The sequence below is a fragment of the Leucopleurus acutus genome (genome assembly GCF_964270905.1).
Source record: "Leucopleurus acutus genome assembly, chromosome: 8".
In the NCBI taxonomy this organism is placed as follows: Eukaryota; Metazoa; Chordata; class Mammalia; order Artiodactyla; family Delphinidae; genus Leucopleurus; species Leucopleurus acutus.
Genome location: NC_139151.1, coordinates 16051762 through 16075533, shown reverse-complemented (window position 1 = coordinate 16075533; position 23772 = coordinate 16051762). Strand labels below are relative to the sequence as shown.

The following is a 23772-nucleotide window of genomic DNA, read 5'->3' as shown; positions in this document are numbered from 1 at the left end:
CTGCTGAGATGCTCTTCTGGCCATGTGTGGGTGAGGGTCCCTGTGCCCAACACCACTGGCTTGCCCTGGAGAAACAAGGATGGAGACCTGCCCAGCAGGGGCCCCAATCCCTTGTCCGGGACCTTCTCACCAAAAACTCCCGTTGGGTTGGAGGAAGGTTCCATGGCTGTTGCGAGACTGTAATCTGGCTCCGCTTGTACCTTCCGAAGGCCCTTGCCCTCCCTGAGTGTGGTCTTTAGCCAGAGGTGCTCTTTAGGCCCCTGGTCCCAGATGGAAGCGTCCCAGGTGGTCCCAGGTGGAAGCGTCGGGGCTGCCTTCTCCCCAGAGCTCCCGGGCCTGTGGAGCCGCTTTCCAAGCTTCCCCAGTCTTAGGAAGTTAGAGCCTCTCCCACGTTGGCTGTCAGGCCCAAGGTCAGCAAATCTGCGCCTCCTTCGCCTGCAGCAGGTCTGGGGGCAGGTGCTGAGGGCAGTCCAGGGCACTCCTGCCCTGGGACAGGCTCCAGTCCCCTTGATCCAGCAGGTCTGGGGCGTGGAGCCCGGAGGTGGCGGGAGGGCCCTCGCTCTCCATCCCCACTCCACCTGGATCCTGGCTGCTGCAGAGGGGCACTGATTCCAGTTCTGTCCCCTCCTCCTTGGCTGTTCGGCTGCGCTGGGGCCGGTGGCGGGGTCCACTCCTACAGACTGGGTGAGAGGCCACATTCCTCTGGCTCAAGTACACTTCCAGCATGTAGTAAATGGTCCAGAAGACGGCGAAACAGCCTATCAGCACCAGGGTCTGGGGGAAAGTCAGACACCTGTGTAAGGGTGGTTTCCCAGAACAATGGGCTCAGAAACTCTCTCTCTTCCTAGGGGCTGCCTCTCCCACCCCAAACCACTCCCCCTGTTCCCCCCACACAAGGAATGCCCTGGAGAGTTAGCCTGTACAGTGGGGACCTAGGTCTTCCCAACCCCTCACTCCCCAAGTCACCTTGAGTCTCCCACCGAGGACCACATCCCTCAGGACATTCCTGCCTGCCTGCAGCTTGGGTTTTGGCCCTCGTACCTTGAGGGTGTTCGGGGTGATGGTATAACCATCTTCCTCTGGGATTTTCAGCCCGGGAGGGCAGGGCAGCGTGAAGCCATCGTGCAGGTATTTCCCACTCATGGCACTTTCTAGTAACCTGTGGAGAAGAAAGGAGACGAGGATGCCCTACTCAGCTTGGTTCCTCTACCGCCTGCCTCGCCCATCCGCCCACCTCACAGCCAGACAGACGGAAGCCCCATAGCAAACAGGGGAGGGCCACGCTGTGGGTTCCCAGGGAGGTGGCACTCCCTAAGTGGCCTTCTCCCTGACCCCGTGAGTCTCCCTCCCTCTGACACATGTGTCTACACCTACCTTTGTCTGTCCCTGATGTCTACTGGACTCCACACAGAGCCATATAGGGTCAGCTGCCATTGCCGGAGGATGCCAGCCTGGGACGTCTCATCTCCTAGAGCCGCAAGAAGGGTGGTCCGTGAGCCATGCCCCGCTGTTGGCCACACAGACAGCAGAGGCCCTGCCCACCCCGCCACCCAGAGGGACTCAGACCACATGAGCGGCCACAGTAGTTGTCTACCTGTGTCCCACTGACCCCAGGGTACTGCAGACGTGCCTCTCGGGGTGCCCTTAGGAATGGAAAGGCGGAGGTGAAAGGTGGCACTCCCAAGTGGAGAAGTTTTGCCTCTTTCATACATACATATTTTGGGGTTTCAGCTGGGATTTTTCTTGGGAAGAAAAAAAAAAAAATCCAGCTAAATTAAAGGAAGGTTTGAAAACCACCAGTCTGGTGATGAACACCTAACTTGGCTGGAAGTTGGGAGGGTTGGGTTCAATTTCCAGTCCTCACTGAGATACTGTGTGACCTCACACAAGTCACTTCAAACCTCTGGGTGGGCCTCAGTTTAAAAAAAAAAAAAAAACGGTGAAAATTAGTCCTGCCCTTACCTGCCTACCAGGGCTGGCCAGAGGATGGTTATATGAGAAAGAACTTGAAATGTGGTTTCAACAAGGAATTTTTGTTGCTATCCTGAGGAAAAATGGATCAGTCACTTCTCCAAGGAATATGAGAGGTAGTATAAATGAACAGTTCTAGGTATCAATGCCCATATTTTTGGGTGGGGCATACGTCTTGGCATCTACCCTCTTGGTCCGATGGCAACCCTATGTATTCCACCTGGGACAATTTCTGTGGGGACTCTGAGATCCAGAGGGACCAGATGACAATCACGAAAGGCAGGGCCCTGGTGGGGGGCAGGCAGGCTTACCTACATCCCTGACGACGAGTCTGTAGGTCCCTTTCGCTCTTTCCCCCCAGCACCGCACAGTGGAGAAGGTCCAATCATTGAAGCCATTGGGGTCCCTGGGGCACGAACAGAGGAGACAGAGGAAGGCATGGAGCAGGGAACTGACCCCTTTGCCCAAAAGCATTTTCTTACTGTAGTAGCAGTTGCTGTCTGAGCTACAGCCATCGGGAGGGTGCCATGGAGGGCCCTCAAGTGCTGGCCCTTGCCCCTGGGATCTCAGGGCTGAGGGACCTGTGTCAACGTAGTGTAGTGGAAAAAGCAAACGTGGAGAGAACACGGGCTTGGGAGTCCCATAGGTCTAGGCTTACTGCTATTCTCTCAGGCACTTAACTAGCTCTGTGACTTGTTTCCTCATTTGTAAAGGGTTACAAAGTCTACACTGCATGGTCCTTACTAGGATTAAAGAAACTTGTGACTACCTAGAGGGGTGGGATAGGGAGGGTGGGAGAGAGGGAGATGCAAGAGGGAAGAGATATGGGAACATATGTATATGTATAACTGATTCACTTTGTTATAAAGCAGAAACGAACACACCATTGTAAAGCAATTATACTCTAATAAAGATGAAAAAACAAAAAGAAAAGAAACTATATTTCAAGTGCAGTGCTGAGCACATTGTGAGCACTTGAACAAAGAAGGTAATAAAGCCAGTGCCACGGTAGCTTAGGACAGTGCCAGTGTCCACTCCTCCCATATCTTTTCCTGGAAAAGGCCCTTGTCGCAGAGAGAGCTCAGGTGAGGGCACGTGTACGTACGAGTCCAAGCTGCGGGGGGTGCCAATAAGAGACATCATGCCACTGGGGCAAAACAGCTTCAGTTCCAAGCTGCCACGTCGTGGATGAGTGATGGAGACTGTCACGGCCACGTGCTCCAGGGTCTTCAGCCCCGACATTTCCAGGTCCATCCTGCTGACTGTGGGAAGTCAGGCTGGGCAGCTGGGAAACCAGCCCCACAAACGCTTATGCCCTCACTTCACCCCAACAGACAAAGGAACATACTCATGGAAGACACATACAAATATCTTTGGCAACCCTGACTGAACCTCATGTACACTAGTAAATGGAACGCAGTTGCTGCTTTCAAGTTTACAATCGAGTTTAGAGTCCAGTTGGGAGGACAACACATACCCAGGACACAATGGAAGAACCAAACGGAGCAATTTCCAACATTCGTTCACCCAAAAAATAATTTACTGAGTACCTCCTACATTTCAGGCACTGTGCTAGCTGCTGGGAATATAGAGAAAAGTTGGACATGGTCTCTGCCTTCTATGTGCAAGTGGAAGACGATATGGAATGCGGTCTACATAACTGATGCTAGAACAGAGATGAGTCAGATGGGTTTAGGCACGCAGCCATGAGACACACTCAGAGGGAGGAAGTGAATACGATTGGTGGAGAGTGTTGGTAGAGGGTATTCTAGAAGGAGAAATGGCATGTAGAAAGGCAGAGGTGGACATGAACAAGTTTCATACTGAAGGAAATACAAATTAAGAAAAAAACTACTACAGTGAAAAAATTTCAAGGAAATTGTGCTGAATGAAAAAAAGCCAATATCGAAAGGATACACAGGGGCTTCCCCGGTGGCGCAGTGGTTGAGAATCTGCCTGCCAATGCAGGGGACACGGGTTCGAGCCCTGGTCTGGGAGGATCCCACATGCCGCGGAGCAACTAGGCCCGTGAGCCACAATTACTGAGCCTGCGCGTCTGGAGCCTGTGCTCTGCAACAAGAGAGGCCGCGATGGTGAGAGGCCCCCGCTTGCCACAACTGGAGGAAGCCCTCGCACAGAAACAAAGAGCCAACACAGCCATAAATAAATAAATATTAAAAAAAAGGTTAAAAAAAAAAAGGATACACAGTGTGTGATTTTATTTACGTAATATTCATGAATAACATAACTGTAGCGATGGAGAACAGATTAGTGGTTGCCAGGTGCTAGGGATGGTACAGAGGGGACGGGTGTGGCCATAAAGGGGTGGCACTGAGGAGTCTTGGGATGCAGTGGTTCTGGATATTGGCTGTGGTGGTGATTACACAAGGCTATACATGTGGTAAAATTACGGACACACACACACACACACACAGAAATATGAGTCTAACTGGTGAAATCTGAGTAAGTGCTCTGCATTGGACCAATATCATTTTCTTGGTTTTGCTATTGTCCTAGAATTAAGACATTTCACATCAGGAGAAGGGTGCACAGGACTTCCCTGAACATTTCTTTGCAACCTCCTGTGAATCTACAATTATTTCAAAATAAAAAGTAAAAAAAACCCCAAACAAACAAAAAAACCCCACCAAACTACTGAAGTGGAAGACTCAATTGGGGAATATTAAGAAATTAGGCTGCAATGAGAAATGATTCTTTCCAAAGCAACTTTCCTTTCATTAATTCATGCCGACAGGCAAAGCAGAGAGCAGCACCCCCATTTCACAGATGAAGAAGCTCAGAGAGAATATGAGAGTATGGGCAGGGGACCTAGCATGGGAAGGGCTTTAAAATTTTTATTTTAAACAGGCAACTGAGAGCTATTAGAGATTATCGAGCAAGGACAGAGTTTTAAAAAAAAAAGTGCTAAAGGAAGGTTACTCTCAACAGCTGTGAGTAGGCTGAATCAGAGTAGGAAGAAGAAACAGGTGACAGGAAGCCCAGCTAAAATGCTTGATTCTAAGGGTAAGCCGATGTGAGCGTGGATAACTGATCAAAGAAGAAAGAGCGGGGAATTCCCTGGCTGTTCAGTGGTTAGGACTCTGTGCTGTCACTGCCGGTGAAATAAACCCTTTCTCAACTCTTGTGCCTGCTGGTGCTAATGGCATGGGCTCTGGAGCCACCCAGCCTGGGTTCAAATCCCAGCTCTGCCATTTACTAGCTATGAGAATTAGTTTATCTGTAACGTGTCCCCATCATAGTTCATGGTTTATCATTTTTTTAAAAAATTTGTTTATTTTTTATTTTTGGCTGCGTTGTGTCTTCGTTGCTGTGTGCGGGCTTTTCTCTAGTTGTGGTGAGCGGGGACTACTCTTGCCTGCGGTGCGCGGGCTTCTCATTGCGGTGGCTTCTCTTTGTTGCGGAGCACGGGCTCTAGGCACACAGGCTCTAGGTGCACGGGTTTCAGTAGTTGTGGCAAGCGGGCTTTAGAGCACAGGCTCAGTAGTTGTGGCGCACGGGCTTAGTTGCTCCACGGCATGTGGGATCTTCCTGGACCAGGGATCGAACCCGTGTCCCCTGCATTGGCAGGCGGATTCTTAACCACTGTGCCACCAGGGAAGTCCCCATGGTTTATCATTTTAAGGTACACTCTCTGTCTCTTATTTCCTGCTGTACCTGGGGCCCCGGGCTCTGGAGAATAAAATTCCCAACTCCTGCCCGGATAAGGCTGCTAAGGATGGGAGAAGACACCTGGGAGTCTACCTTTTAATTGATCTCTCGTTTTACTCTCACACCTCATCTCTGTCTTCTGTAGTGCATGGGGCCTCCGAGTCCTGAGCCTTTGGGGATTCTGAGGCATGAAACGAGCCTGTTGCCTAGGTTCACCCTTACAGGTATTTGGTTTGCAACTTTCTTAGCCCTGCCCACTTCTCCACTCGTTTTCCGTCTTCCAAAAATGTGCTGCAATCTCTCCTTTGCTGTGGTCTCGCCTCTCATTCTCTTTGTCCTTGTGCTTATACCACTTTTATTCCTTTATTCTCACTTTGGTGAGGTTTTGGGAGTAAGCAGAGATAAAAGCACGTGTTCAATTCACCGTCTTTAACCAGGAATCTTCTTCTGTCCCCACGAACTTTTCAACCCACCGCAGTCTAGCTTTTGCCCCCATGAACAGACTGAAACAAAGTACTCTTGGCAGTGGAAGCATGGAGTCCTAACCACTGGACCGCCAGGGAAGTCCCAAAGTATTCTTCTTAAGGTCACCAATGGCCTCCTTGATAAACCAGGGACGCCCTCAGTCCTTGCCCACTTGCCCACTCCCATCAGAACTACCCTAGATTCCAGTGACACCATCCTCCTGTTTTTTTTCCAACCTCAGGCATCTCTTCTCAGTTTTCTTCTGAGGCCCCTTTCCTCTGTCCACTCCCTTAATGTCAGCCTGTGTCCTAGGTCCTCTTTTATCCTTGTCTACCCCCAACCCTAGTGATCTCCTTCTTTCCCAGACCTTTCTCTTCCATTTTTATGCGGGTGACTCCCAAACCATTACCTCCAGTCTAGACTTTCAAACTTATTTATTCAACTGCTTTCTGAATACAAGCTTTAGATGCTGCATAGAAGCCTCAAACACAGCAGAGCCCAAATTCTCTTCCTCAGCTCTTCACACTCCATAGTCCCTGCCCAAACCTCTTCTTCCTCCTGGGTTCTTAATCTCATGTAACGGCGCCACCATCTAATCAACGACTCCAGCTAAAAATTCACAAATCTTCACATATACAGGTGCGTGTATATAGACGTACATCTGTATACGTACACCTTTATATATAAATTTTTACTATAGAAAGTTTCAGACCTATATAAATGGAGAAAACAGATGTTCTCAATACCTCACTTCAATAACCACCAATATATATGGCCAATCTCGTTTCATCGATGATCCCCACTTCTCCCCTCCCCAGATTCTCTTTTTTTTTTCGCGGTACGCGGGCCTCTCACTGTTGTGGCCTCTCCCATTGCGGAGCACAGGCTCCGGACGCGCAGGCTCAGCGGCCATGGCTCACGGGCCCAGCCGCTCCGCGGCACGTGGGATCCTCCCGGACCGGGGCACGAACCCGTGTCCCCTGCATCGGCAGGTGGACTCTCAACCACTGCGCCACCAGGGAAGCCCCTCCCCAGATTCTTTGACAGAATCGCCAGGCATCATATCCTTTCATTAGTGAAGATTTCCCATGTATCTCTAAAAGGTAAAGCCTCGGGAATCTCTCTGCTCTCCTTCTCCCTTACTGCTAACATCAATTGGTGATAATTGACCTCGAAGGCTCCCCACAAACTTCAAGATAAAGGCCAAACTCCTTACCATGGCAGACACAGTTCCATGTGGCCCTACCACCTGAGTTTCCAGTCTTCCTCTGCCAGTCAGGAGCCACGCTCCAGCCACACCACGTGACTTGCGCTCCCTGAAGATACCGTCGACTCTGCACGTGTTGCCCCTGCTGCCTGGATGTCTCTTTCCTCGCCTCTTCCCCCGGCTAGCTTACCTGGTGGGACTCGGGTCAATCTCAGTTGCTTTGAGAACCCTCCTGTGTCTTCCCTGGTGGCAAGAGGCACCTGCGTCATCTCCACTGCAGTGCTTGTAACACTGCGCTCTACCTGCAGGAGGGACCGTCTTCCCTACCAGACTGGGAGCAGCTCTCTGAGGGCAGGAATCGTGTCTTATCTCTGAATCCCTAAAACTTAGTACAGTGCCTGGGATGAGGTAGGTCTCACATACTTGTAGAATGAATGAGTCAATCAATCAAGAGACATTTCAGAGAAATAAATGAAAGACAAAATTCTGAGGGCTGGAGGAAGACCTAGGGAGAGGCAAGGGATACAGTGGGATTGAAAACTCCCGAGTTTCAAGTTTGGGAGCCTAGGGAATGGTGATGGCACAGACAGAAATGAGAGAAACTTGGAAAGCAAGCTGGCTGTCGATAGGTGATAATGAAATCTAAGATGCTGTACATTTTAAACGTAAAGTACTGATGGGATATCCAACAGCACACAGCGATTTAGGAATAGAAAGATGGAGGAAAATATTCCTGGCATAGTTGAAGGAGAGTGTTAACATGGAAGATAAGGGCCTAACGGAGAGTAAATGACACGTTATAGAGCACGACAGAACAGAATGGAATCCAAAAAGAGCCCCGCGAGTGCTTGTCTGTGTTAGCATGTGTACGCAGTGGCACGTTACATGCATTTCCTTATTGGGGTGTACAGCGACTCGGGTGGCCAGCCATGTGGCAACACGAGAACTGTTTTATTAGAATTAAGTGAGTTAATCCTTAAGCCAGTGCTTGGCACCTAAACACTCAAATCTTAGTTGATGATGATCATATTATTTTGCCTTTGGCAAGCTGGGGTCTTTTTCAACCGCCCTCCCCCCGCCCCACCCCACCCCGAAGATCCCAGGGATTTATTTGCCCATAATCTTGCGGAAGCCAGAAAAATCTCTACCCCTCTCACTGGTTAGGGATCAGAATAAGAGATGTTGATCTAGGAATCATTTGTGGAGAGGTGGCAGCGGAAGCCATAAACACAGCTGTGCCGTCGAGGGAGAAAACGTAGAGGGAGGGTCAAGAACATGGAATGAGTCGTAGAAGGCACTCTTGGTTTGGGAGTAGTGAGGAGAGCGAACAGAAAAACCAAGTTCCTTGGGCAGAGAAGCCAGAAGAGGGCCATGGAGCAAAGGAGGTCACTGCAGCCGCAGGAAGAGGGAGGCTGCCACACAGGTCTCGTGAGTCCAGTCAAAGAACAAGAGGGCTGAGAAGGATGGGCTGTGAGCTGGCCCCTGGTCTGAGCAGGAGAGGGGCGCTGTGAGTGATGGAGTAAGTCTTCAGCGGTGGAGAGGGTGTGATAAAGGCGAGCAATTGCTTTGGTTAATTCATTTGAAAAGGTTACTGGTTGGAGGGGGGCAGAGGCTTAAAGGTGTTTCCTAACAGATGCTCGGAGGGTGTTTGAAGGCAGGAGGAGGAATCAGTGGGGAGAGAAAGACTGGGCAGGAGAGGAAGATTCAGAGCCAGGAAGGAACAGGACTCAAGCATGGCCAGAGGGGGAACCAGCACTGGCTGCAAACAAGGATAAAAGGGTAATTGCAAGTGGTGTTCAGGAATCTTCTGTAAATACACACAGGCTCCCTTGTGTTTTGGATACTCCTCCCAAACCCCGCCCTCCCTCCCACCCTCTGGTAGAGATTTCAGACCCAGAGTCACAGCTAAAGGAACCGAGGGGCGCCAATCCCCTTCCCCCTACATCCTCCTCCTGTCTTGCTCTAGAGCTGCCCTGCCCAAGAAGGTGGCCACCAGCCACATGTGGCTATTTAAATTCAATTACAATAACACACAAACTTAGTTCCTCAGCCACACGAGCCACATTTAAAATCTTCAATAACCTCACATGAATTGCACAGCACAGATAGAGAACATTTTCATCATTGTAGAAAGTTCTCTTGGACACCACTGCTCCAGAGTCTTAGTGGTATTGCACCCCTTTTCCATCTCAGGGATGTTCAGTTCCTTCTACCTTACAAAAAAGTTCACCTTCCAGCCCTTGGACACTGACTCACCCAGGTCTTGGTGGGAAAGACTGTTCCTTGGCTATAGGGATAGAGGTTTACTAACTGTCCGGGACTATGCTCAGCTCTATGTGAACTGGACTTTCTGCAGCCTCCAAGCACGCCCACAAGCGTGGACCTTCAGTTCTGTCTGCTCAGGGGTGAATGGGGTCACGACAGAGGGGAAGACACCTTTGCTGACCTTGAAGATCAGCAGTCCGCTTGCTGCCCTGCAAACCAACGAAGGGCTCCATTGGCAAAACTCGCTGAGTCTTCACCTCCCTTCTCTCCATCCTTCTCTCCCCACTACCCCACCTCCCACTCTCCTCTGCCCAGGACAACCTGTCCTTCTTTCTCTTGCTTCCTAGTGACAAACGAGCAGGTGCCAGATGCCTCTATACCAAGGGAAGTTTGTTAGACACGCCGGGGAACATCCCTGGTCAGTGGGAAGCAGAAGATGATGAAGCTGGGAAGGACCCTAAGTCGACCCCCTCATCTGATGGATGCGATCGCAGGTTAGCAGCCCTGGATGGGAGGTGCAAGTGAAAAGACATACTGTCCCCAAGACGTGCACGTGCGAAGCCCCGAGGTTCCTACTGAACCGCAGTCCTGGGAACGTTCCTGCACTTCTCTGCCTTGGCTGACGCTTTATGCCCTTTCCAAGACAGCATTCCTTTTACGGAAAATGCAATGAACTGGGCCCATGGATTTCCTTCCACGTAGAGGGGAAACTGGGCAAGTGCTGGACGTGGTTAGGGAGAGAGACAACGGGACTATTCCCAGTGAAACCTCCACCCCAGGGATGCCGTCTCCACCTCCCCTCCATGCTCCCATCTTTGGCCATTCCTCCTTTTGCCACTGTTGTGGTTTGAACACTTCCTAGGAGGATGGGAAATGCGAAAACAGTTCCATTTGTGTACAAAGCATGACATGCTTCAATCTTCACAAAAATTAGTGAATAACTCTGCCTGTCAAAAATCCTTGAGGAAAAAAATCCCCAGGGAACTGGAGGTGAGGAAAACTCCCCAGTGGGAAGTCCGGGAAATCTGCAGACAGAAGATCCTCTTGCTCAAGTGTCCCAATCCAGCTGCCCTCTTCTCTGGGAAGGGGCTCAACCTCTGTGCTCAACGTAAGACGACATCTCTGACTGACAACACATGGCCCTCACCCCTTCAGAGAGTCCTAGCGGCCCCAGGTGTGATGGACGCGTGGGCAGAGGGAGGGCCACCACAGTCTAGGGAGCCCTCTGGGGACTCCTCTGTCCTCCCCCTACAGGCCCCAGCTGACTCTCTCTGTATTAGACAAGCCTGAGAATCAAAGGAAGACATCCTCAACTCCCTCATTCCAGCCAAAGGCCACCGGGTTGCAGAGAATCGCCTGGCAAGTTCCTAGCATGGAAGTCAAAGGAAAGTCTTTCAGCTCGTGCCTTGTCTCCCAGGTCCCAGTCCCAGCCCTCCCACCAGCCTTCCTAATCGCTTGCTCGGCAGTCCTTTCCACCACCAGTAACTCAGGAGAAAGGTCTCGTTTAAGCACCCGGGGGGCCAGCCAACTCAGAAGCAGCAACATGTCCTAAAATGGTCAAAGAAAACTCCACAGGTTTGGCTGGAGCTCAGCTCCTACAGGAAGGGGGTAGGATCCGGCAGGGAGGATGAGTTTAGCTTCTCCATCACCCCGCCCCAAACCTCAGGCCCACGATTAACCCCCTTTCTGCTGACTGCTTACCATTCCACAGGACCTCCAGGGGGCGGGCGGACAGTGGGATAGCCTTATTCTCTTTCAACATGGGGCTGACGTAGGAAGCTAAGTAAGGGACAGACGTCCAGATCTATGAAAGGAAGGGGGGACGGCGAATGAACAAACAAGATGGACCCCACACACCCACTCTCATCTACTTGGCCCCTAGGGCACTGCTCTTTTGACTTCCCCCTTCCTCACCACCTTCCTTCGCTCCCGAGGCTCCTGCGGACCACCTGGACTGCTCCCTATGGCACCAAAGCAAGGAAATGCTGTGTCCAGGACAGCAGATGAGGGGCAGAGGACCCTGAGGGCTCCAAACGATACTCAGGTCCCATTTACTCTCCACCCACAGTTTAGAAATTTTAATTATAGTGTTGAGCCTGCTTCTTCACTTGTAAAAGGGGTCTCAGATGAACGAGCATTTATTAAACATCTACGATGTGCCAGGCAGTGTCTTAGGCATTCTCCCCACCTCCTCCGTCATTCCACGCAGGACACCTGTTCACCTTGGCCGCGTTCACGAGTCTCCAAGCATTGAGCAGGCCGAACCCGTGCTGGTGGCTGTGGCTAAAGCCGGCCTCGTTGGTGATCCAGTCCGCGCGGCGATCCTCATACTGACAGGACAGGGGTCCCGGTTAGTCTCTCGGATTTTAAGTTTCCCTGCTCGCCCTGCTAGCTGATCCAGTCCAGACTCTCCCACCAAGGCTGCTAGGAATGGATTTCCCAAGGAAAGCTGGGACAAAAGGGCAAAGGCCTGTGATGTCACCAGCCCAATGGCCTGTTTCTAGAGAGGGAGCCAGGAGCCACAGGCTCGGGTCAGGAGCCCAGCCGGAGCTCTCCTTTGCTGGTAAAAGAGCAGCCCCAGAACAGGTGCGAGTGAATTTAGGTCTGTGGTCTTGAATGGGGTCCCCACACTTGTTCCGTGCACATGCAACTCTGGATGGGATTTGGCACCCAACGTCTGGGACACCTAGAACCTGAATCCTCCTGAAACCTCCAAGTCCTTGGGACCGAAAGTCTGACGTGGGCTGGGCCAGGCCATTTGTCCACCTGTGAGGATCTCACCTGGGTGGCTGTGAAGACGATGATGTGCTGGACGTCACGCCACGTGAGGCAGGGCCGCACCTGCAGCATCAAGGCTATCATGCCGGCTGCCAGAGGGGCCGCGGCTGAGGTCCCCGTGTGGCCCTCGGTGCAGCCTGTGCCCTTCTGAAGGTCCCAGTCTGTGGTCACCTGGGAAGCGGAATGGAGAGGACGGGGACTGGGTTAGGGACTGTTCCCAGGTGCTGTGGAGGGAGGGGTGCGGGGCTGGGCCTCAGCGCGAGCCTCCGGGGGCCCTTCCATCGCGAGAGCTGAATGTCTAGCAGGTCGGGATGATGGAGATTCTTCCTCCTTCTTCGCCTAACAAGAGAATCTCTGGAGAGTTGAGAAGAATTAAAAAGTTACTCTGGGGGTCTGGTTACTGTGGGGGAGGGGGCGGAAAGGAGCTGGAGAGAGGGGAGAGGCCTCACGTGCAGAGGATGGTTTCCTGATTCCGGCTCCTCTGGTGACCCCTTCCCAAATCCTCCACCCAACCCCAGCCCCGCCCCTCCAGACCCCGCAGCCCTTGGAGACAGAGGAAGTGGCCGGGAGCTCCTGGGCCCCAGCTGGAGCGGGGACAACAGTGACGGCACCGGTCGAGGAAATCCAACTTGGCAGCTCAGCGACAGGGCCTGGAGTGACATCCGTGCGAACAAAGGGAGTGTGTTCCCAGGGAGAGGAAGCTGTCCCCTTGTCCACCCGTGGGCTCAGCGTGGGTGTAGCACCTACACCCCCTGCCCACCCTGGCCCGGGGCGATCCACAGGCCTCCCTGCCTCCCTGCTCTGGGCCTGGTGCCTCGGGTGGTTTCCACGAGTCCCCCCTTTTCCACCTGTGGTCCTGAGGTGGGAGGTGAGAGCGGGGGTCAGGGAGACACAGCATCTGCCTGGCATCCAGTTCTTTTCATGCTCTAATCCACCCTGGAGCCACAGAGGGTTTAGCCGAGGGGGGCCCTGCCTAAACCTGCTCCAGCCATGGCCCTCTGGATCTGGCACGCGGTGCCCATGCTAAGACCAGAAAATCTTCCAAGCTTCTCTCCTGGGTCAGATACCAAGGTGCTAACTTCTCCCAAGAGCTGCCCTTTCTCCACTGTACTCACTGCTCGCCTTCCAGCTGTTACAGAGGCTGCCAAGACATGTCATTTTCACTCAGACTTCGTGTGCATGGAAGAGGAGGCAAAAACTCTCCAAGTGGAAGTCTCAGTGAGGGTGGAAAGCCTGGTCTGTGCCAGGGAGCAGGTTGATTTTTTCCTGCTACGGAAACAGCCTCACAGTGACAGTCTAGTGTGTAGCTGCGAGGCCTGTGAACTTGCCTGTGGCAGGAGCCCCAGGCAGCCACTGGAAAGGGCCGGGCAGCAGACGGTGGGCAGCCTGTACCTCCGTGCCCGCCCTCAGGAAGGCAGCCCCACCGAGCTGGTCATTGAACAGAAACTGGCAACTGGTTTCCAAGGCAAGAGCGTCCCGAAGATGGGAGCCTGGCTAAACAAACTCTCTTTTCATTTCCGGACAATTTATAGCTCAGATGGAACGTGGTAGGGGTGGGGGTGAGATGCGGAGCTGTGTCAGGAGGAGAAAGGCAGGCAGCGCACAGTAAGAGGAACCATTGTGCTCGGCAGCCTTCGCAGTCCCTCGCTGGGGCCGGGTCGAGCGGGTTCCCGAGAGTTCTGCCAGGATGTTCCTGCTCGTCCTCCCAACCCAGCCTGGCCTGGGGTGGGCGTGGGCGGTGCCCTCCGCACCCAGACCCCCGCCTGCTGAGCGAAGCCTCCTGCCCACTTACTTTAGTCAGCTCCCTTTTTTCTTCTCTCGGGGTGGGGAAAGGGGCTGGGGTCGCCGGGCCCTGAGCCGTAAAACACTGTGCTGAGCAAAGTCATTTAGTGGCAAAACAGAATTTCAGTCTCTGGGAAAGTGAATGTGACCCAGAGGAAGCAGCCGAATTCCCAACGGCCCTGGAGAGCGCTCCCAACCCAGAGCCGCTGGAGAAATGGGACACCACCTGGCTGCAGCCCAGCTCTGCCCCAGAGCCCCTTGTCCCCGTATCCCTCTGTTCGGGGCACTGGGGACCGGCAGGCAGCTCCAGGATGACGGGATGAAGCTCGGCCAGCTGCGTGTAGGCACGGGACCCTGAATTCTTTCACAAGTTCCCACAGCTTGAGAAACTCCACTCCCTTGCTCCGACCTCTTGTTTGCTGTGGCTCCAGTTCCAGCTCCAAGGAAAGAGCTGTCTCTCGGGCTGACTGAGACATTCCTGACTCCTTTTCCCGCCCATTCCGTGCCGACAACCACCAGCTTGACTCCCAAGGATGAACAGGAACAGAGCTCACAGTATTTACATAAGGGCTGCATAGCAGTGGAATGATGATCCTTTTTTTATAAAGGCTACAGAAATTTAGCCAAAGACCACGTTCTACCAAAGGAAGACATTTCAATCAATGTGATACTTAATCAATGTGAGTGATTCCTATGATAACATGCATATTTGTAAGTTAAAATTTTAAAGATAAAACCCCTTTACAGATATATTTAGAGTCCTCAGCTCCATTCTTCCAACAGGGGCAGACCCTTAGGGACACAGATCTGTAGGGAAGAGGAACCCGAGGGCCCGGCGGGGGGCGCTTACGATGCTCCGGAGCATCTTGTCCCCACCGCTGAAGGTGACCGCCAGCGTGGAGGCACACTCCTCTGCGTAGAAAGGCATCCGTCCCTCCTCGTCCACAGCACCTGGGGACAGAGTAGGGGAAATGGGAGCAGAGATAAGGGCCTGATAACACCAGAGTCATCTCTGAGTTATCACCTGGGGGGTTTTCCTGAGTTTAAAAAATGATCTCAGTGGTCCAAGTCCTTCAAGTACCCACACTCCTCACCAGGACAGGCAGCCTCAAATGGCAGAGGGTATTCTGTGCCCTAAGACCATTCTTTCAACAGGCTCCAGGGTGAATCTGGGGGGCGTTCCACCTCAATACCTACTCATCCATTCGCACATGCATTTTCCTCAACATTTATCAATTACCTACCGTAAGTCGCACACTGTGTGAGGCATGGGGGCCATGGGAGAAGGGCACAGACCTGATCTCAAGGAGCCCATGGTCAGGGAGGAGGTCGGGTAAGTAAATGAAAACAACCGGGATGCTAAATGCTATGGGAGGGAGCACAGGTAAAGGGCATTTGGGGGTCAGGGAAGGCTTCAAGCAGGAGCGAAGGGACCCATGGAAGAGAGGCCAAAGCAGAGGCCTAAGCAGCTGTGGGGAGTGGAGGTGGGGGGTGGGCTTGGTATCCCAGATGATGGGTGGAAAGTGCTCCGGGGTATGACTTCTAAGGAAGTCCTGACATCCTCCGAGAGCAGGGCTAGTCCCTCCTAACCATCAGAGCCTGAAGAGAAGAGCAGATCATGCATACACTTTTAGACAGGCCCATGGAAGCTGGGGGCACACCCACATACACCGTCCCGTCACGACTGAGTGTCTCTCTCTCTCACACACACAGGCGTGAGCACACATGCACACTCGGGGCCACCAGGCCGCTACCTATGGTGACTGTATAGATGGAGTTGGCGTAGCCATCGTAGTTGCAGTTGTCGTTGTGCTGGCCCCCATTGCCACTGGCTACCACGAAGATGCTCCCAAAGCCCTGGCGGCCAGCGATCACCCCGTGTTGCAGGGCAGCCTGAGGGGCAAAACGTCCAGGTCAGTTGAGGAGTTCATAGGAAGACCCCAACCTCCATGCCGCTCACTCTTTCCTCCCCTTCTGCCAAGGGCACTGGACATGGGAGAAACAGATTTAAAGATGGACTCAAGGTGAAGAGGCTGTTAGTGGAACAGCTGTATGGTGCACGGGCTCTGCTTATCAGAGAGGGTAGGGCCAGAAATGGGGAGCCAAGCACACAACCAGAGTGAAACAATCTCAAAGCACTGCTCCATTTCTCTCTAAGAACGTCCTCCACACTCCCCCAACCCCAGGTCAGGAGCGCTCTTCCCAAAGGAGGTGCCCAGGCTACATGGTAGGTCTGGCCCTGCAAATGGGGGTGGGGCGGGAGCAGTCCCAGGAACGGAATGAAGAGGGGGTCCTAGGTCTCCCAAGTCTCCACGCGGTCCCCAGTTACCTTCCCAAGCTGATGGGGACCGTCCACCGTCTTTCCATCGTCATCTGGTCCCCAGCTGTTGAGAGACACCCAGTGGGAAGAGCCAGAGCCAGGCTGTGGCTGCCCACCCAGGCCCCCCAGGCTCAGCCGGCTGTCCCTCCGCCCGGGCCCTTCCTCTCCTCCCAAGGGCTCCAGCTCCGGACTCCCATGATGAAAGGACACAGGGGTCAAAGGTCCAGCCCTCACTCCGAAGTGGAAAACAGAAGTACGTGCTAAAGTTCTTCTTGTCCTTGGAAACTTTCCCAGTTTAGGACTACTTTAACCCTTTCTCAGGTCCCCGGGGAGTACAGAGTGGTAGAGATGGATGGGACCTAGGGATCTAACGCTAGGCTTGATGGCAGAGCACCAGCGAAGGGAGTATCTGTGAAAGCTCTCGGGTCTGAGGAGTTCTCCATTCTTTCTCTGAAAGGAAATGTCCGTGTGGATAATGCCATGCATTTACAGGAGACACTGCTTGGGGAAGAGCAGGTACCATCAGTGCTGGGGGGCAGCCCAGCCTCAGCCCCTCCTTATCAAACACCCCCTCCCCGCCATAACCGTAACCTGGAGCTGCAGGTGTGTTTCTGGGGGGGGGGGTGTGATGGGGCCTGGTGCTGGGTGTCCAGCTCTGCTGTGGTTGGAAAGGAATGCCCAATTTCTTCCAGAGCCTTCTGAGTTTGATAAACAGATAAACACGAGGCAGGATGGAGCACTCCTCGTGTGGCAACCTGATTACTGGGGGGACAAGGGGCTTAAGACTGAGAACCCAGACGCTGGGGGTCTGGAGAAATGAGGGCAGTGGACTTACAGGCTGATCCCAGTAGGGAGAGCCCTGCTGGGACCTGCCCGAGTCAGCCCATCCTGCTGTTCTTTGGTTGGAGGATTCGCCCAGTGCCCGAGCCTCTGGCCCCCTCACCTTGTTCCTGGCTCTGCCTCACCTGCAACTGTAGATGTCATTGATCTGATAGTGCTTGTTGAACGCCACAGCCTCCATGCTGTCTGTCAGGGGTCCATCCAGTACCCGGATACCTAGGCGGTGAAGGCCATACCGGCTCCTCAATAATGCTGGTCCCCTAGATGGGGAGCTGGGTGCTGGGGGGCCCCCTGTGGAGACTTACTTTTCCTCTAAGTGCTCTTGGGTCTTTTGAATTTTTATATCATGTGCATGTACCTGTCCGGAAATATTTTTTAACATAATGCTAAATCTTAGACTTTAAGGATCCCGGGGTCCGGTGGGAAGATGCAGAGCCTAGAACGTAGGGAATCCAAGGTCCCCTTCTTATGTGCATCCTCAATCATGTCAAACACTGCAGTGGTGCTTGACACACAGAGGGTATTCAATAGATGGTACTCATCAGCATTACTCCTCTCACGGATGCCTAATCTCACCCAATAAAATGGGGTGGGTCACATCCTGGTGACCACACAGGGCGGAATGGAGCTTTCAGAAGGGACTTGGGCCCTGAAGGTTTCTGGCTCCCTCTGTAGCCCCATTCGCAGAGAGGGCTGCTGACCTCTGCTGGAGTGTAAGAGGAATACAGCCAATCTATTCCAACCTCGGAAATGCAGGTCCCAAGCATTTATGAGGAATCACGCGGACAGCGTGTCCCCATTCATCCCCTTCACCTTCTGCCTCAATGGACAAAGACCGAGAGGCAGAGGAGCCGCAGTACCACCCCAGCGGGGGCCAGGGCTGTTCCACTCTCCTGAAAGGTTGGAGAGCAGACGGTGACCATCAGAAGGGCTGGGAACGGGAAAGCTGGGAGAAGGGAGAGGGGCCTCCACAGACACACGGGGGTCACGGAGGAAGGGCAGACCAGGAGGCACTTGGTAAACCATTAAAATACAAATACAGCATGAATGAGTATAAGGAGTTATCATCACAGTGAGCTGAGCATTGACAGGGCGTAACCATGATCAGAAAAAGGGAAGAGTCGTCTGCGTAGGTGGGGCCTGGGCCTCCATCTCCCATCCAGAGCACTTCATACTTTCAGCTGTTTTATACAGTGGGGTTCACTGCTAAAAACATGTTGGAAACACAGTGCATTGAAAAAAATCAATGAACTGATAAGTCCTGCAGACACCTATTTATAAGCTTAACCTTTGCTTTCTGCTGTGTGTTGAGAGTGAAATAAAGTTGGGTTGGAATTCATGGGGGAGGGACAGAGGATGGACAGCTGTCACAGGAGGAATGTACCGAGGCTGGACTGGAGGTACCTGCTATGCGGCTCCCATACGCCACTCCCACGGCACAGAAGCTGTTGTTGGGCACGGCAGCGATCTCTCCTGCACACCTCGTGCCGTGGTGGTTGCCATTCTCCACATCCGGGTGGGGCATGGGGTCAGGATCGTTAGAGTTGAGGTCATAGCTGCCCTCGGGGCTCTGAAACAAGGTGGGGGGGACGGGCGGGGCATGTGGTCACTCGCTGGTTTACAAGGGGTCAGGTCTTGGAGCTCAGGGAGAGAGGGGAACTGGGATTTGGGGGCTCTAAGCCAGCACTGTGGGCCCATCTCTGCAAACCACATGGGCTGTGAGATATGAGGACAGGACACCTTGAGGCAAAACTGAGGAGTGCTGCGGCTCTTGGAAAATTTCTCTCTTGGCCATTATAGATGTGCCTAGGAGCCGCCTCCATGGTGTGGGAAGCCTGGATAAAAGAGGTTTGGGGCTACCAAAAAGTCAGGCTTAAGGAATTTGTGCAGAGAGGGAAGCTGCCCACAGGGGCCACTCCTTACTCCCCAGGGCAGGGAGTGGCAGCAGGAACCAGGAAGTGTCTCCCTTGCTGAGCTGGAGCCACGTCCAGTGTCTTAGCTACCAGGCTGGAAGGCTGGCTGCGGAAGAGGAGTAGATGAAGAACACCATCCCACCTTCCAGGCCCTTTTATTTGGCCCAATGACCTCTAAGAAAGGGGACAGGCCTGAGGGAACATCAAGAATCAGATAAGGCCCGGCGGTGGGGGACGGGTCGTTCCAGTGCCACTCACATAGTTGGGTGCGATGTCCTGGATGGTGTGCTCCACACCGTCGTCCACGACCACCACGGTCACCCCTTGCCCAGTTACATTGCGCTCCCATACACCCGTCACGTTGATGTCCCTGCCGGGGCTCCGCCGGTTATTCTGCAGGAGAGACAGGGTCAGGAACTATTCTCTGAGCCCTGGGAATCCAGTGACACACAGCATAGCCCATGGAGAGACAAGTTACAGCGAGCAGCCCCTGTGCACTCTTGGCCGCCGTCAAGGAGCCAGAGAGAGGTTGCAGACCAATAAGGGTAGGTGGGGACAGAGCCAAGGAGGGACACGTGAGAGCTTTGCCACCGCCGAGGTCTCCAGGAAGGCCTGGCATCACTCACGGGCAGTAAGGGTGAGAAGGTGGCTAGGGTCAAGGGTTGGACAATATAATTCATAGGCCATATGATACACATTATATTAACACCGTATAATGTAACGTTACTAGTTAACTCTTGTAAAGTGTTTCCCATGTGGGCACAAGTACCTTAGTTCACTTAACCATAACCATAACCATTACAATCTCCATTTGACAGAAAGGGAAAGTGAGGCACGGAGAGGCTAAACAGTGCACCCAAAGGTACACGCTAGTCAGTGGCAGGCGGCCCAGGCAGCCTGGTCCCAGGGCCCACGCCCTGCCATTGCAGTCAGCCGGCTCTCTGGATATGAGCACAGGGAAGGTGGAGCCCGAGGACGAAGCCCACTGTGGAAGCCCACAGAAATGTCTCCTCAGGCAAAGGATGGGGAACCCTGAAGAGTAACACAGACAAGAGGCCACTAAGGCACCGGGTACCCCCCGCCCAGCATCTGAGGCCCGAAGCTGCAGGGCTGGACTCACCAGGTGCCACTGCTGCGGGAACTTGGGGTCATTGAAGTGGACGCTGCGCTTGGTCCGCTTGAGCAGCCTCTGCTCTGAGTGCCAGCGCACGGCTTCGTGCCTGGCCAACACAGCCTCCACCTGCTGCCGGATGGCCTCCACCTGCAGGGCCTGCTGGTGCCCTGCTGGCTGGACCAAGAGGTAGTGCCCCTGGAGCTCCCCGATGCGTCCTGCATTCACCAGCCCTGCCGCCTGGGCCAGGGCATCTGCCCGCTGCTCCAGCGACTGTTCTTCCCTTTCGCCTTCTGGGCTGTCCACACGCACCGCCCAGCTCAGCCCCTCCGGACCCTGGGCCCCAGGCCCACCTGCCCCCACCAGGCCCATCACCCAGGGAAGCAGTAGGAAGAGCCCGGCTAGCTCCAGGCAGAGGCAAATGGGCCTGGGGCCCAGGGGGGCATCTGAGTGTGGCACTTTCTGCCTCCCCTTGGGCATCAGAGCAGTAGGCTGCAGACAAAGAGAAAGGACACCAGAGGTAAGAACGCGATAACACGGCACACCTGGAAATCCCTAAGCCATGCCTTCTAAATCATTAAACATGTGATCCTCTCCTTTTATTCGCAGTTATCTCTGACCAACAGGGATAAGCCCCCAGGGGCAGTGTGGGCCAGCACGAACCCCGGGGGGTCCCTCAGTGGCACGATTATCACTAGATAATCAAGCAGGATGTCTAGCTGCTAACAGGCACCGTGCTGCTCTTTCCCACTGTTGCCATGAAAAGGGCTCAGAAGTCATAGGACTCCTGCAAATTCCTGGCAGAGTCATGACCGTTCTTTAGAAGAGGCCCTCCTCCCTTCTTTAGAGGCGACAGAAATCTTTCCCCAGCTGACGTCTTGGTCCCCTTGTCCTGAGGGCTAACTCCCCGCAGTGGGGCCCCGTTCCCACCTGGACCCTGAGTGAGGCTGAGCTCCTGGTCTGGCTAACCACCTCACGCTCATTTTGTGCAAACGGAGAAAAGGCATCCCTTTCGCTGTGAGCAGTGGTGACTCCAGGCACAGACTGCAGACCTGTAGGCCCCAAGAAAACAAGAAATGGTGTCCTCCCAAACCCAGTGGAGCAAGCAGAGGCTGGCCATGAACTCTAGGATCCGTGATCAAAGAAACTGCAAGTGATTAAGTATCATTTCCAGAAATCCCAAATAGGTCACAGACTAGAACCGAACTGGTCCATTAAGGCCAGATCAGTACATAATCCAGAAACCGTATTTCTCGACCTAAACGTCAGGCCATCGTCTTTTCTTTTTTTCCTAGATGCCTAGAAGAAGGCTTGAACTCTTAGCAAAAACCCCTCTTGAAAAAGTACGTGGTACTGCTCCCTAGAAGTCCGGGGGGTAGTAGCTAACTTCCTGATTTCTGTACCTGTGGATGCCAGGGGAAGTAAGAGTAGGCGGGAGGCGGGTGAAATGGGGAAAAGCCGAGCATGCAAACAAAACTGAACAGGCGTAAGAGGCAAGTGGACACCCTGGGGAGAAGGGGTGATTGGAAAGCAGCACTAAAGGGCTACTCTTAGTCACTAGCTCAGCAAGTCGGCTGAGAAGTGAGGGCTCAAGCTCTAAACCTGGGACTGCCACCCATGGTTTGACAGAAGGGCCAAATGAGAACTGGTGGGCAACTGTGGGGACAGAGACAGGTGAATGGGTGACAGAACACGTGTGTCCCTATTGGTGGCTGGGCTTCAGAAGCATCTGCTCTCTACGGGGGTGGGGTGTAGGGGGGTCACCTTGAGGTAGGGCTTAGTACCCACACAAATATGTGAATGGATTAGTCTCAAAACATTACATAAACATGGGTATTTTACCGAAGTCTCTTTGGAAAGGGAGAAGGGGATTTCTGCCACCTAACATTTCCCTCCCCAAATCTACATATCTCCTTCTCTCTTTTCCTCTGAGGTTCCCGGGCAAATTCCTCCCTGCGCTCCAGCAGCGTCGACTGTCCCAAGATATTCAGGTGTCCTTCCCAGTGTGCATACAAAAATCTTGTTAGATAGCCTGATAGTGACCCAACTAGGCAGGCTCCTTCAATCTCAGTAGAGCCCATAGATTTCCGGAAGAGAGGAGAAACCTGACCACTACATCCTCCAGTCCCTCTGGCAGAGCGGTACCTTAACCCCACCCCAGTCCTCACCCTAGGCTTCTGGGTAAGGAAACTTAAATACCCTCTGAAAGTAGATCTCAAACTTCACCCAACTGCTAGGCGTGTCTTTACAGCTCTGAGGTGCCAAGAGAGAAGAGGAATGATACGGACAGCCCAGAGTCCAAGATTCTGCTCCCAAGAGACTGTCCTCCTCGCAACCTCTACACCTGTTCCTAGAAACCAGGCTGCGTACCGGGGTCAGTTTCATTGATTTCCCCCTCCCTGGCCTCGACTGCCCCGTGCAATGTGCTCCTCTCCTCGGAGGACCCACACTATCCTGGATCCAAGACTCCGTGGCCCCGTCTCCCTGGGCTCCCCCACGCCGGGACTGAAGGCGCCCTCTGTGCGGCTCCCTCGTCCTCAGACACCGGCTGCCCCCCTGTTCTAGGCCACCCGGACTTCCAATGCCCCGCCCCCACCGAGTTCTCAACTCACCCGCCTGGCCGCAGCTGCTGCCGCCGCCTCCTTGCGGAAACTCACGGCTTCCCGGGAGCCCGAGAAGCCAGTGACAGTAGCATCACTTCCGCCCAGCGGCGCAGCCAATCAGCGACGGGTCCCCCGGCCGGCCCGACCAGCCGGGAGCAACTGGCTCTAGGGGGCCGGCTACTTCGGGCATCCTCCACTGAGAGAGCAGCGTGTGTGGGTGCTCCTCGCGGGGGCCCACCGCCCCGAGTTCTCGGGGCATCTTCAAGAGGGACCTTCTCTATAGGGACGGTTCTCTCCTTCATGGTGTCCTCTGGAAAGGGCATCTCGGTTGCGACCTTTAAAAGCACCTCGTTCCTGTTCTTCCTCTGATCGTCATGACCCCGACTCTCCCTGTAATCTTCCTAGAGGGGGTCCTCCCTCCACCAAGTCTCCTTCCTTCTCGCGGTCGCATCTCCCTTAGTCCCTGCGCCCCGGGAGAAGTCCACTAGTAGTATCTTAGGGGCTTCCTCAGCGTCCGCGACCCCTTGACGGTGCCGGCTCCGGCCGCCAGAGGGCGCCGTCGGGGGCGGCGCAGTGCCACCGCGGCCTCTCCTCTGCCGGCCGAGCCTCGCCCCCGCCGCTCGTGCCGCCGGAAGTGGGAGGTGTCGCGCGCGGGCCGGCGCTCGACCCCTCCCCCCAGGCTCGGCCGCCCCCTCCCCCCGCTCCGCCCGCTCAGGTGAGTCCCGTCCCTCCCCCCCTTCCCTCCCGGGGGCGCGGCGCGGGAGGTGTGTGCGGGCGGGCGCGCGGGCGGGGGCTGCGGCTCGAGGGGCTGGGGTCGGGGCGGGGGGCGTGGAGGGAGCTGCGGGGAT

The 23772-nt window shown here is 54.1% G+C and overlaps 2 protein-coding genes across 3 annotated transcripts in view; one reads left to right on the top strand and one right to left on the bottom strand.

Moving 5' to 3' along the window:
* Window positions 1–292: 292 nt before the first annotated feature.
* PCSK7 (proprotein convertase subtilisin/kexin type 7) lies at window positions 293–22972 on the bottom strand. The gene is made up of 17 exons (XM_082845534.1): window positions 22934–22972; window positions 21252–21373; window positions 20331–20813; window positions 19469–19603; window positions 18702–18867; window positions 17423–17513; window positions 16467–16521; window positions 15892–16030; window positions 14988–15088; window positions 12359–12526; window positions 11800–11907; window positions 11279–11381; window positions 3077–3233; window positions 2283–2377; window positions 1375–1468; window positions 1042–1159; window positions 293–774 (listed from the first exon to the last, which is right to left on the bottom strand). The coding sequence occupies exons 3-17, from the start codon at window positions 20799–20801 to the stop codon at window positions 412–414; spliced, it is 2364 nt and encodes a 787-aa protein (XP_082701660.1). The 5' UTR covers window positions 20802–20813; window positions 21252–21373; window positions 22934–22972; the 3' UTR covers window positions 293–411.
* A 638-nt stretch (window positions 22973–23610) lies between these two features.
* Window positions 23611–23772, top strand: part of RNF214 (ring finger protein 214) — a 49880-nt gene continuing 49718 nt past the window's right edge. For both annotated transcript variants that reach the window (XM_082845531.1, XM_082845532.1), the window contains exon 1: window positions 23611–23639. The gene's annotated coding sequence lies outside the window, so the exon portion shown is untranslated. The remainder of the gene's footprint in view (window positions 23640–23772) is intronic.